This window comes from Haliotis rufescens, unplaced genomic scaffold (assembly GCF_023055435.1).
Source record: "Haliotis rufescens isolate VD_foot unplaced genomic scaffold, xgHalRufe1.0.p SCAF_8, whole genome shotgun sequence".
NCBI classification, from domain to species: domain Eukaryota; kingdom Metazoa; phylum Mollusca; class Gastropoda; order Lepetellida; family Haliotidae; genus Haliotis; species Haliotis rufescens.
This window is the reverse complement of record NW_025964372.1, coordinates 21293462-21305556: the sequence shown is the minus strand read 5'-3', so window position 1 is coordinate 21305556 and position 12095 is coordinate 21293462. Positions and strand designations below refer to the sequence as shown.

At 41.0% G+C, this 12095-nt stretch overlaps 1 protein-coding gene across 1 annotated transcript; it reads left to right on the top strand.

Annotated features, from left to right (window-relative positions):
• The first annotated feature begins 2208 nt into the window (after positions 1 to 2208).
• LOC124115732 (1-acyl-sn-glycerol-3-phosphate acyltransferase alpha-like) lies at positions 2209 to 11828 on the top strand. The gene is made up of 6 exons (XM_046476833.2): positions 2209 to 2424; positions 3030 to 3163; positions 4358 to 4533; positions 5211 to 5306; positions 6548 to 6620; positions 8718 to 11828. The coding sequence occupies exons 1-6, from the start codon at positions 2240 to 2242 to the stop codon at positions 8876 to 8878; spliced, it is 825 nt and encodes a 274-aa protein (XP_046332789.1). The 5' UTR covers positions 2209 to 2239; the 3' UTR covers positions 8879 to 11828.
• Positions 11829 to 12095: the final 267 nt, after the last annotated feature.

Below are 12095 nucleotides of genomic sequence, written 5' to 3'. Positions count from 1 at the left end.
AGGGATAGATTGACATGAGAAGGGAGGATCGACATGGGAAGGAAGAGGTCGACACATAAAGGGTGATATTGACATGAGAGAGGAGAGATCGACATGGGAAGGGAGAGGTCGACATGGGAAAGGAGAGATTGACAAGGGGAGGAGAGAGTCGACATTTGAAAGGGAAGATCAGCATGCTGAGAGAAAGATCGACAAGGGAAGGGATATAGATAAGAGAAGAGAGAGATCAACAAAGGAAGGGAGAGGTCGACATGGGAAGGGAGAGGTCGACATGGGAAGGGAGAGGTCGACATGGAAGGGAGAGGTCGACATGGAAGGGAGAGGTCGACACATGAAGGGGGATATTGACATGAGAAGGGAGAGATCGACAAGGGAGGGATATAGATAAGAGACGAGAGAGATCAACAAAGGAAGGGAGAGGTCGACATGGGAAGGGAGAGGTCGACATAGGAAGGGAGAGGTCGACATAGGAAGGGAGAGGTCGACATAGGAAGGGAGAGGTCAACATGGGAAGGGAGAGGTCGACATGGGAAGGGAGAGGTCGACACAGGAAGGGAGAGGTCGACTTTGGAAAGTAGAGGTCGACATGGAAAGGGAGAGGTCGACATGGGAAGGGAGAGGTCGACATGGGAAGGGAGAGGTCGATATGGGAAGGGAGAGGTCGACATAGGAAGGGAGAGGTCGACATGGGAAGGGAGAGTTCGACATAGGAAGGGAGAGGTCGACACATGAAGGGGGATATTGACATGAGAAGGGAGAGATCGACAAGGGAGTGATATAGATATGAGACGAGAGAGATCAACAAAGGAATAGAGAGGTCGACATGGGAAGGGAGAGGTCGACATAGGAATGGACATATCGACATGGACAGGAAAAGAACGAAATGTAAAGGGAGAGATGGACACGGGAAGGGTGAGATTGTGTTGTGGTTGCACAGCGAACATCCGCACATCACTATTTTGAAACGCACGTAAAATCTCTAGATTTAGCCAAATGATCACCAACGAGGTTCTTCAGACAAAGTTAGTGCAGTCACACAACACGAACGTTGAGCATATCATAATTAGCATGGGAGTTGTTGGCAAGACCTACCTATCAGTTCGATATATCTATTTCAGGGGCTACCATAAGGGGGATTCGACATCATTCTTTGTTTACGTTTTCAGTGTAAACATGTGTATACGTATTTTTTTCATAGAAAACAAAGAACATAATTACGTGTCTTATTTCCCTGCAGAAAGTGAACAAAATGCACAGGATTACACTGCTATGAAATACCACATGTATCTAGCTCCCCTGACGAGAAGTGTGTCATGAGAAGTATGTCATCCCGCCACGGGGCGTGCCTCGAAACAGGGAGAGCAGACTTATAGACGAAAATGAAAAATAATATCAGCACACAAAAATAAACCAAAAGAAACTTTATTTCTTTTTATTTGAAAAACGCAGGACCAGTTTGTTGTTTTACGCCGCAGTCAGCAATATGCCTTTAATATATATACACATAGTCCTGCAGTAAAAATTATTCGAGCTATATACATCGCCCTGCAGTCAGAAATATTAGAGCTATTATCATGGCGGTCTGCGTGTAGTCAGCAATATTCCAGTTGCATCGCGGAGGCCTGCGGTCAGCAATATTCCTGCTATATTACGGGGGCCTTCAGTCAGCAATATTCCTGTGTGTCCTGTTCTTGACATTGTACATGGAGGAGCCTGTATGTGTAACCAGGGTAATCCGTCACTGACTGTTAAATTGGTATATATAATAACATAGGAACCATGCAGCAGACAAATAAAGTATAGGGGATTTTTGAATCAAAGTCCAGGGCCAGATCGCCCTTTAATGGTCGTAGTTTGTGCATCCAGGCTAGAAGCAAACGGCTTTGGAGAGCGAGGTTGGTCATTCGGCAACCTTTTTTTTAATAGAGATCAGCCTCCCAGGGCTGAACCCGAAAATTCTCAAATCGCATAATTTCTATTATCTGACTTCGCAACACTAGATCTATGCTTGACCCAAGAACGGATATATATATATATTGTGGGACTGTCCGCAGACCCACAGAAGAGTAAATAACAAAAGTATTATTTTAATGTCTTTTAACATAAGGATTACATTAAAAAATCACGTTGGTTTGACCAATAAGGTGCCTGTAAGCGTTTGCGACACTACCGTTTTGCTTTACGTTACATCAGACCACTTTACGGCAATAACCTTTGTCACGCGTGAAAACTGGTGGAAATGGCGCTGGACGTATTGCAGTGGGTTGTCATCGGATTCTTGTTGATACTACCCATTCTGTACGAGCTGAACAGCACGTTCAAGTATTATGCCAAGTTCTTCTTCTACTATGTCATTGTGAATGTTTTGGCATTCATTGTGATTTTCCTGAGTCTTCCACGAGCGAAGGATGTCACGAATTACAGGTTAGCCAATGAATGTTTACATCTGAACGCAGCAGACGATAACAAAATGAGGTGTTTTGTGTGCGACGACTTCACTCAAAATTTCCTTGTTTTCCTTTCATGAATTTGGAGACCTACTCTATAGCAATGTTTGCAACACTCGACAAGTCTTCCTACATTAGCTTATCGCCGAGGACACTGTTAGCGCACCTGAGGGCGTGATTGTATTAACGATGATCAGTTCAGCTGGAAATTTAGTCCGGGCAGGAATAGACCGAGGAAAGATTTTCACCCGTAACGGCTGCTTCAATTTTTTCCTGTGTTGGGATGTAAGGTTGCCCTAACCCTGACCTACATAAATGATTTGTGTGTGTACCTAGCAATATATATAACGAATGTGCGTGTGTGTATGTGTATGTGTGTGTGTGTATACACTGCAAATATACAATGAAGGGGTTCGAAGGTGAAGGGTGTGTGTGTACCCTGCAACATAAATCGTAACACCTGCCCTGGCTAGGGAGATGTCAAGAGAAAGATCTGATATTAATGAGATTGTCCCATGTCGATTAAAACACAGATGTGTTTTATTGTACATTATAAAGATATGTGATGTGTGTGTTTGATAGGTATGTCAGCTCTGCTATCAAGAACATCCGAAAGTTGTTTGGAATTGAGATCGAACTCCGAGGAAAAGAAAACCTTGAGTCAGATAAACCTTTCATCCTGGTGTCCAACCATCAGAGCTCTCTTGACTTCTTTGGTGAGTCATCTATTACCGTTAGATATGTCCTTGTTTTACCTGTGTATAAATCCCTGTATGTCCTTGTATTACCCATGTGTAACTCCCTGTATGTCTTTGTATTACCCGTGTATAACTCCCTGTATGTCCTTGTATTACCCGTGTATAACTCCCTGTATGTCTTTGTATTACCCGTGTATAACTCCCTGTATGTCCTTGTATTACCCATGTGTAACTCCCTGTATGTCTTTGTATTACCTGTGTATAACTCCCTGTATGTCCTTGTATTACCCGTGTATAACTCCCTGTATGTCTTTGTATTACCCGTGTATAACTCCCTGTATGTCCTTGTATTACCCGTGTATAACTCCCTGTATGTCTTTGTATTACCCGTGTATAACTCCCTGTATGTCTTTGTATTACCCGTGTATAACTCCCTGTATGTCTTTGTATTACCCGTGTATAACTCCCTGTATGTCCTTGTATTACCCGTGTATAACTCCCTGTATGTCTTTGTATTACCCGTGTATAACTCCCTGTATGTCTTTGTATTACCCGTGTATAACTCCCTGTATGTCCTTGTATTACCCATGTATAACTCCCTGTATGTCTTTGTATTACCTGTGTATAACTCCCTGTATGTCCTTGTATTTTGTATTACCCTATATATAACTCCTGTAACCCGTGAAGATCTGGGGTGGGATAGGTCTTCAGCAACCCATGCTTGTCGTAAAAGATGACTATACTTGTTGTAAGAAGCAACTAATGGAATCAGATTGTTAGACATGCTTACTCGGTTGGTGCATGTCATTTTTTCCCAATTATGTAGATAAATGCTCATGATGCCAATCAGTGGATTGTCTGGTCCAGACTTGATTATTTACAGACTGCTGTCATCTGGTCATATAGCTGGAATAATCATGATAATGCTGTGTGCGGCGTCAAACAACAAAAACACACACTATTACTCACTGTGTGTCCTTGCTTTACCCCATGTAATTGTAAGCCTTTGCATTATTCCTTGTATAATATTGTATAACTCCCCGTATGTCCTTGTATTCCAAGGGTATATGACTCTATGTCTACTTATATTACCCATGGAGGTGGATGAATGGAGGACATATGATGACTTGAATTCCTTCCTGTAACTGAACATATGCTGAATGGAGGAAGTATTTTGACTTGTGCCACAGCTGTAAGCTGACTGTGTTGCAGGTATGATGGAGATATGGCCGTCACGTTGTACCAGCTTGGCTAAGAAGGAGCTGATGTACACTGGGCCATTTGGACTGGCAGCATGGCTGTGTGGAACAGTTTTCATTGATCGTCTCAACCATGACCGGGCTGTCAGCACAATCAAAGATACTGCAGACTTCATCAATAAAAACAATGTAAATATGAAAACTGATGGGTCCACTATGTCAGGCACTCTGACTGATGCATGAAATTATATGTGACAAAAACCACTGAAAACAAGTGACATAGATTATGGTGGAGTAGATACTTTTGACATAATCACCGGTGACATAGACCCTGCTGACATTGTCTCTGGTCACATAGACTCTGGTAGACTCTTTATGTAGAGCTAAAACTCTGGTGTGCTAATCTCTAATGACGTAGACTCTGGTGATGTAGTATTTTGGGACATAGTCTCTAATGACTGGTAATGTAGACTGGTGGTCTAGTCTCTGGTGATGCTGGTGATGTAGACTCTAATGACATAGACTCTGGTGACACAGACTCTGTCTGGAAACGTAGATGCTGTTGAAGACTCTGGTAACAAGATGGAGTGGTCAGGTAGCCTAGTGGTTAAAGCGTTTGCTCATCATCCCGAAGACCCGGGTTCGATTCCCGAGATGGGTATCATGTGTGAAGCCCATTTCTGATGTTCCCCACAATGATATTGCTGGAATATTGCTAAAAGCGGCGCAAAACCATACTCACTCACTTACTCACTGGTAACGAGACCCTGATGATGTATAATCATAGACTTATATCTCTTCTCTCAGTACATGAGATTAACCATTGTTTCTAACTATGAACTAAAGGTTTATTCTGCTTCTTACAGGTGAAAGTGTTCATTTTTCCTGAGGGTACCCGCAACCATTCAGGCTCCATTTTACCGTTCAAGAAAGGCGCCTTCTACCTCGCTGTGCAGGCCCAGGTGAGAATCTGCCTCCTCTGTAGACATAATACCTCTGCTGAAGTTTGTATACTGTGTCTGAGAGGGGTATTCACACACACGTACACACACTTGTAATGTTCACTTGGTGATTTACCGTATTTTCTTGAGTATAGTGCGCACTTTTATTTTCCAAAAAACACAGCTGTGTAGAAGGGGTTGCGCATTATACACGAATGAATGAGTTTTGATGTTTTTCCCCCATGGAAAGACATTACTGTGAGCACGTAACACCGGAAATACCATGTCAACAAATCCATACTGAAGTTCGCAAATTATTCATGTACTTACACTGGCTGTAAAAAAAAGTGTTCTTTGTATATCTGGACTCATGTTTGTAACTTATTTCATTAATTTTATTCAAAATTACTTATAATATTGTTTTTATTAATTTCGGCGAAATCGTGTGTGAAGCGATCGGAAGATCGCACAACTCACAGTTATTAACAGCAACCACGGTCAGAATACCGATACTGACGCCTTGAAACGAACTTTAGTTGACAGAGAATGGATACATATATCATAAATGACATGTTCCATGTAAAAAAATAATACCCGGGAATAGCGATCAGCTGCTTCGCTTAGGGTTATTATTATTTTAAATATGTTTAGTAAAGACTGCATATAATTAAGAAAATAATGGAATATATTATTCCTGATAAATAAAATAGTTTCAGATACAATTGTTGCCGATCCTTGCATTAAAAATCCTATAAAGTTATATCATTGGGTGTGTCTTGACCGAATCACCAGTCGATTCCAAGAAAACGTGTGTACAGCTGATTGCTGTTTCCGGCTTAGTTTACGAGAAAATACACGAGGTAATCTTAATCCCTAGATATAAAACAATGCCTAGCAGAACAATAAATACTATTTAAACGGTAAATAAACATGTCTGGTGATTTTTTATCTCAAATTTCGAATTTGTACTGACGAAGTTTCTCAGCACCCATTTGTTTGCTGGACTTGGCTGAAAGGGTACAGTGTAAATTTTTTCTGCGCAGAATATTCAAATTTCTTTTTTTCCCAAATATTGAACCTGCTAGAGGAGGGTGCGCATTATACATGGGTGCGCACTATACTCAAGAAAATACGGTACACGCTGCTTGTATTGCACACTCTGTCTTGTACCCTGCTTGTATTGTACACTCTGTGTTGTACATTTTGCTTGTGTTTTATCTGTGCTTGTGTTTAACATGTTTACCACTCTCCTTGTATTGTAGGTTCCAGTTGTACCTGTTGTCTTCTCCTCCTACTCGGACTTCTACAGCAAACGTGACAAGAGATTTGACACAGGTAAGTAGAGACTAGGAGGCAAACATGACAAGAGATTTGACACGTAATCTGCTTTATCATATAATGGGTAGGTTTCTCGGCAGGATAAAGCCAACGGATGAAAACGATATCCGTTGGGGTCATATGCGGATAGAGATGCAAATATCAAAGGTCAAGTAGGGACTACTTTCACTGTTTATAAACAAACATGGCGTTGTCCTCGTCATTTGGGGATCGAGTCAGAATTAACCATCGGGAATCTGGAGAAACTACAGAGACAATTGCTTTCATTATCAAAAGAACAGTCTAATATACTGAAAATCAGTGTCTAACTGTGACGTAGCTAAGGCATTTTATAAGTTTTGGCAACTTTGAAGATATAAATTTCGACACAATTTTGCGAAGCCACGAGGCCTAGCCAAGTGGGATCAGTAGCCATATCTGTGCTTGTAGTCCTCTGCGGCTTGAACCTTTCTCCACAAATTAAAAGAGTTGGATTTGGCTGAAATATGTTTAAATTGTTACCTTGTTTCGTTTTGTCGCTGTGTGTACATCTGACTACACTTCTTAACAGGACAGGACAGACCGACTGTCAACAACGTCTGACCGTGGCTGTGACGTCTCATAGACTAGGATTAGAGTAGCTTCCCTTTGACAAAGGGCAGTTACTCCAGCAGACAGACCGATGGATTGCCGCAAAAGGCAATTAAAAACACCCATTGCGTATATGTTGCTTCGCCACTGTATAAGAAAGAGATTTCAGTTGGAACTATATTGGCTACTGTCACTGTCCGACTGACACATCACTTACCCTCAGACGTAATAAATATTAATGCGCGCATTCCAGGAAAACTTGCAATGTTTCGGTATTGTTTGTGAGAGAGGGAAAGCGATTTTGAAGCACAGAATTAAAGAATGACATTATATGATAAAGAGGTTATCACGCTTGTGTGTTTGGGGATGGTAAATATCCTGCATTAGGAATAAACACTATGTATTTAGCTCGCCAAGGCTCGCTAAATACAATGTTTATTCCTAATGCAGGATATTTACCATCCCCAAACACACTCGCATGATAACCTCTATTTGATATTTTCAGTTTCTAATCATATAACTTGATCTTGAGCCTAATTTGAACCTCTGTAAATGTTTGCTCAAACCTCGACTTATGTCGCAAGGAGTGTTCTCAATGTCATGCTTATTATAGATGCTAGAGGATTTGCACCTGCTGTAACTCGTGTGTACCACAGGGGATTTTTTGGGGTACATTAAAATAAACTGACCTTTATGTAAGTAGCTGTCAAATCAAATAAAAACTCCCTTTAGGTAAGTAGCCACTAAATCATGACCTGACCTTTATGTAAGTAGCCATTATATCAAATGAAACGACCTCTATGTATTTAGCCACTAAATCAATGACCTGACCGTTTTGTTTACAAGTCTCTGTCAAATCAAATGACGACTATATATGTAAGTATTTATCAAAATAAATGACCTGACCTTTGTGCTAAGCTCCTTCGAATCAAATAAAGTCTCCGTCAAATTAAATGGCCTGACCTTTATGTAAGTTTCTGTCAAATCAAATGTAAGTATATGTCAAATAAAATGGGTCTCGGGTATTCTTCATGATAATGTTTATATAACAACCTTGATAAATGAAGTCCCTATGCTTGTTGGTGGCACTATATGGATCAGGTGGCCAGTTCAGTAACTTGGTTGATTGCGTGTAATCGTACCCCAATGTTGCTGATCGTGATATCAATCACTAGTTTGTCAGGGGCACTATATGGATCAGAACACAAAAACTGTGAGAGATATCTTTACCAAATTTGGCACATAGATAGGTCTAGTGGTGAACTGGTGCCTTTTGATGGTTTGGGATTTTAAAAAAATAAAAAATTTCGAGATTCCATGACAACGACTTTGACTTAGACTGAAAATGGAGCAGATCTTGAAAACCGTATGACATTTCTTCACCAAACGTGGCGCATAGATAGGTCTAGTAGTGAACTGGTGCCTGGTGGACATGTCATAATTGCGGGGGATATGAGTATTTCATGCTTGTTTACAGCTGGAATGTTGCAGCGTAAGACATGTCATTGTTATTGTGTGTCCCAGGTAAATTCATCATCACATGTCTTCCCCCCGTGAGGACAGCGGGCAGGACGGACGACGACGTGGCGGGGCTCACCGAGGACGTCAGGCAGCAAATGCTGGATGCCTTCAATCAAACATCATTAGAGTCACGTCAACCCAGAGTCACAACTACCATCAAGTAGTATCTGCAGCAACTTGTCAAACTTCATAAAACTCAGATGGATAACTGATTTTAGAATTCATTTAACTCAAACTTTCTTGATTGGAAGATTTAGTACAATACGTGTGCTTTCCACTACATGCCATTGCATGTTTATACTGTATTTTATGCTACAGCTTTATTCTGCTGGACTTATATATGATGTTTTTCATGACAAACTCCACTCTAGAAGCAAATCCTCATTTACACATGATTGCTATTATTTGTATCATTGATCTGAAGTGGAATTGCTTCCTTCACTGTTCAGTGAGAGGCTCGCAATCATCAACATCAAACCGGATGTTGAATGAGAGGCTGATAGATATAAACTAATATAAAAAGTTAGGGATCATGAATATTTTGGGGGATAATTTTGATCAGTCTTCACTACAAATAAACATCCCCAAAAATATTCATGATCCCTGACTTTTTGTTCAGTACCCGGTATATACATGAGTTATGTCACTGTAATCAAAATGTAGACATTAAATGTAAGGCAGGTTTCAAGTTTCTTTTGGGTTTGATAATCTGAACACAATCTTTGCCATTGTTAATGATCTCGGAAAATACTTTTGTAAATGGGTGATACTAATATTATTGTTCAAGTTTTGAGAATTTTATGTAAGCATGCTGTCCTCTTACTCCATGTGGAGTACACCATGTGCAGTACATAGCCATTTGATACGACATTTACTTGTTGAACATTACATTATGTAGATCTTTTCAGCTCGGTGTGAATTTTCCAGGTGAGGAACAGTGCTTTTGTGCATTTTATTAAAGTTTTACCTTGGGGATGCAGGTCATTATTGATATGGTTAAACTGTGGTGTACAGCGCCGAACTAGACTGGAATTCCTGGGCTTGATCGTAGCACCAATGGTGGCTATTAGGAATTAAGTCCCTTTCACCACTCATATCACTTGGGTTTGCTTCATACAAAATGGTGGCTCCTAGTCAACAAGATCTGATCGATGATTAAGATTTATATTGTAATCAAACGGGTCTTACCCCACGAAGTGCATTAAATTACGTGAGCACCTTGATTTAAAACAGGAAGAGATTTGGAAAATATATCTTGATGACAAGTTGATAGGACACATGCATTACAAATCCTGCAGTCAACTAAAACGTGCATGTTGTAATCCATGTTGTTTACGAACTGGATATTGATTTCTTTATGCGATTTTAATTGGACTATGCATAGACTTGTTAGTCCAGCCCAAATATAGCTCCTTAATCCCAGCCTAGTTCAGCAAGGGTGGAAACTGGACTTTTACAGTCAGTTAAGTCTCTTACATCAGGAAGATGTATAGTACCGGTACCTTGAATCATATTGTTCATGTTTGCTGCAGACTGGGACTTTGTCTCTCGAACAGTCAGTTTCTGTGTCTCCACATGTCCTTATGACAAGCAGGCACCTGTCTTGGTGCATCACAGGAATACAGTTGATGAAGCATTCTAATCTTGATTAATCTAATCAGCCTATTATGATTCTGTGTTGGAAGTCAGATTCTGGAATTATCAGGGTACTGCCAGTAGGGTTCTAAGGGTACTAGTCCACCTTGTCTAGTGATGATATGTTCTTCCTGAAATCAAACTGTTTTCTTACACTTTTTGTGTTACTTACAGAGATCTGATTAGAATCCGTATGTTTTTTGCAAGGAAATCTCCTAATTCGGATGTTCCGTTTCTCGGAAAATCATCAGAAAAAGATATTTGGATTGACAAATTATGGGCGTAGAGTGATCTTGCTGTAACGTTTATGTAGACCTGCCCAACAGCATCGGACAGAAGTTATCCTCGCTAACAAGGTCTGGAATAACATTTCGCTGTTTGTCCACAGACATCAATGGAAGTATGGTCCCAATTATAATTCAATATTTAACTTATAGATATTTAAATTTGTGTTAGCTCACGTGAACAAAAGTTCTTGACAGGGTAAAATCCTCCCTCACTTTTTTTGTAGATGTCTGATTATCAGCCAGTTTGTATATGAAGGGGAGCATTCTCCTCTAGTTTGTATGTGTGTGTAAGTTAAGCCTGTGTTACCTCACAGCTCGTCCTCCTGTACTCCTTACCCACCACCCCCTGTACCCCTTACCCACCCTCCCTAGCTGGACCCTTACCCACACTCCCTAGCTGGACCCTTACCCACCCTCCTTAGCTGGACCATTACCCACCCTCCCTAGCTGGACCCTTACCCACACTCCCTAGCTGGACCCTTACCCACCCTCCCTAGTTGGACCCTTACCATCCTCCCTAGCTGGACCCTTACCCACACTCCCTAGCTGGACCCTTACCCACACTCCCTAGCTGGACCCTTGCCTCCACCCCACCCCCCACCCCTAGATGGACCCCTGTACCTTTACCCACTCTCGATAGCTGGACCCTGTACCTTTACCCACTCTCGATAGCTGGACCCTTGCCCCCCTCCATTCCAAGCTTGATCCCTTACACTGTCTCCCTAGAGTCCACCAATCTTGCCTCCTCACCCCCGAGCTGGGTGGCTGGTGGCAGACAGAAGGCTCTGATCCCAGGGTTAATATGCTACCATGCTTATATGTCATGTTACCATGCTAAGATATGTTACCATGCCAACATGTCATGTGTATCTGAGTGGACTGTAGCTTAGAAATGTTAGCTGTATCAATTTCATATCTGTGTGCAAGGAAGTATATAGACAATGTGATTTGTACATAATTGATAGAAGTGTACATGTGTGTAATGATGTGATATTTGGTAAATTAGACTCACAAATAAGGAACCACAATGGACCAAGAACATTCTCAACATATCTGGATTATTGGTTTGTATATGTCATATTTATTGCCAGGTCTTATCTCCACATTTGATGGTAGTAGCAAGATATATCCATGTGATCCATTTATAGCATACGGAGAATTGTTACAAATAAACTATTTTATGGAATCTTTATCACTGCTTTGTGATGTATGCATAAAATACATGTACTATGGATTATACGGTGAGGTGTATATGGCTAGAGAGTGTATGGGATATGCAGTAAGGTGTATATGGCTAGAGAGTGTATGGCATACACGTTAAGGTCTTTATGGCTGGAAGTCTATGGTTGTACGGTGACGTGTATATGGCTAGAGAGTGTATGGGATATACAATAAGGTGTATATATGGCTAGAGAGTGTATGGGTTACACGTTAAGGTCTTTATGGCTGGAAGTCTATG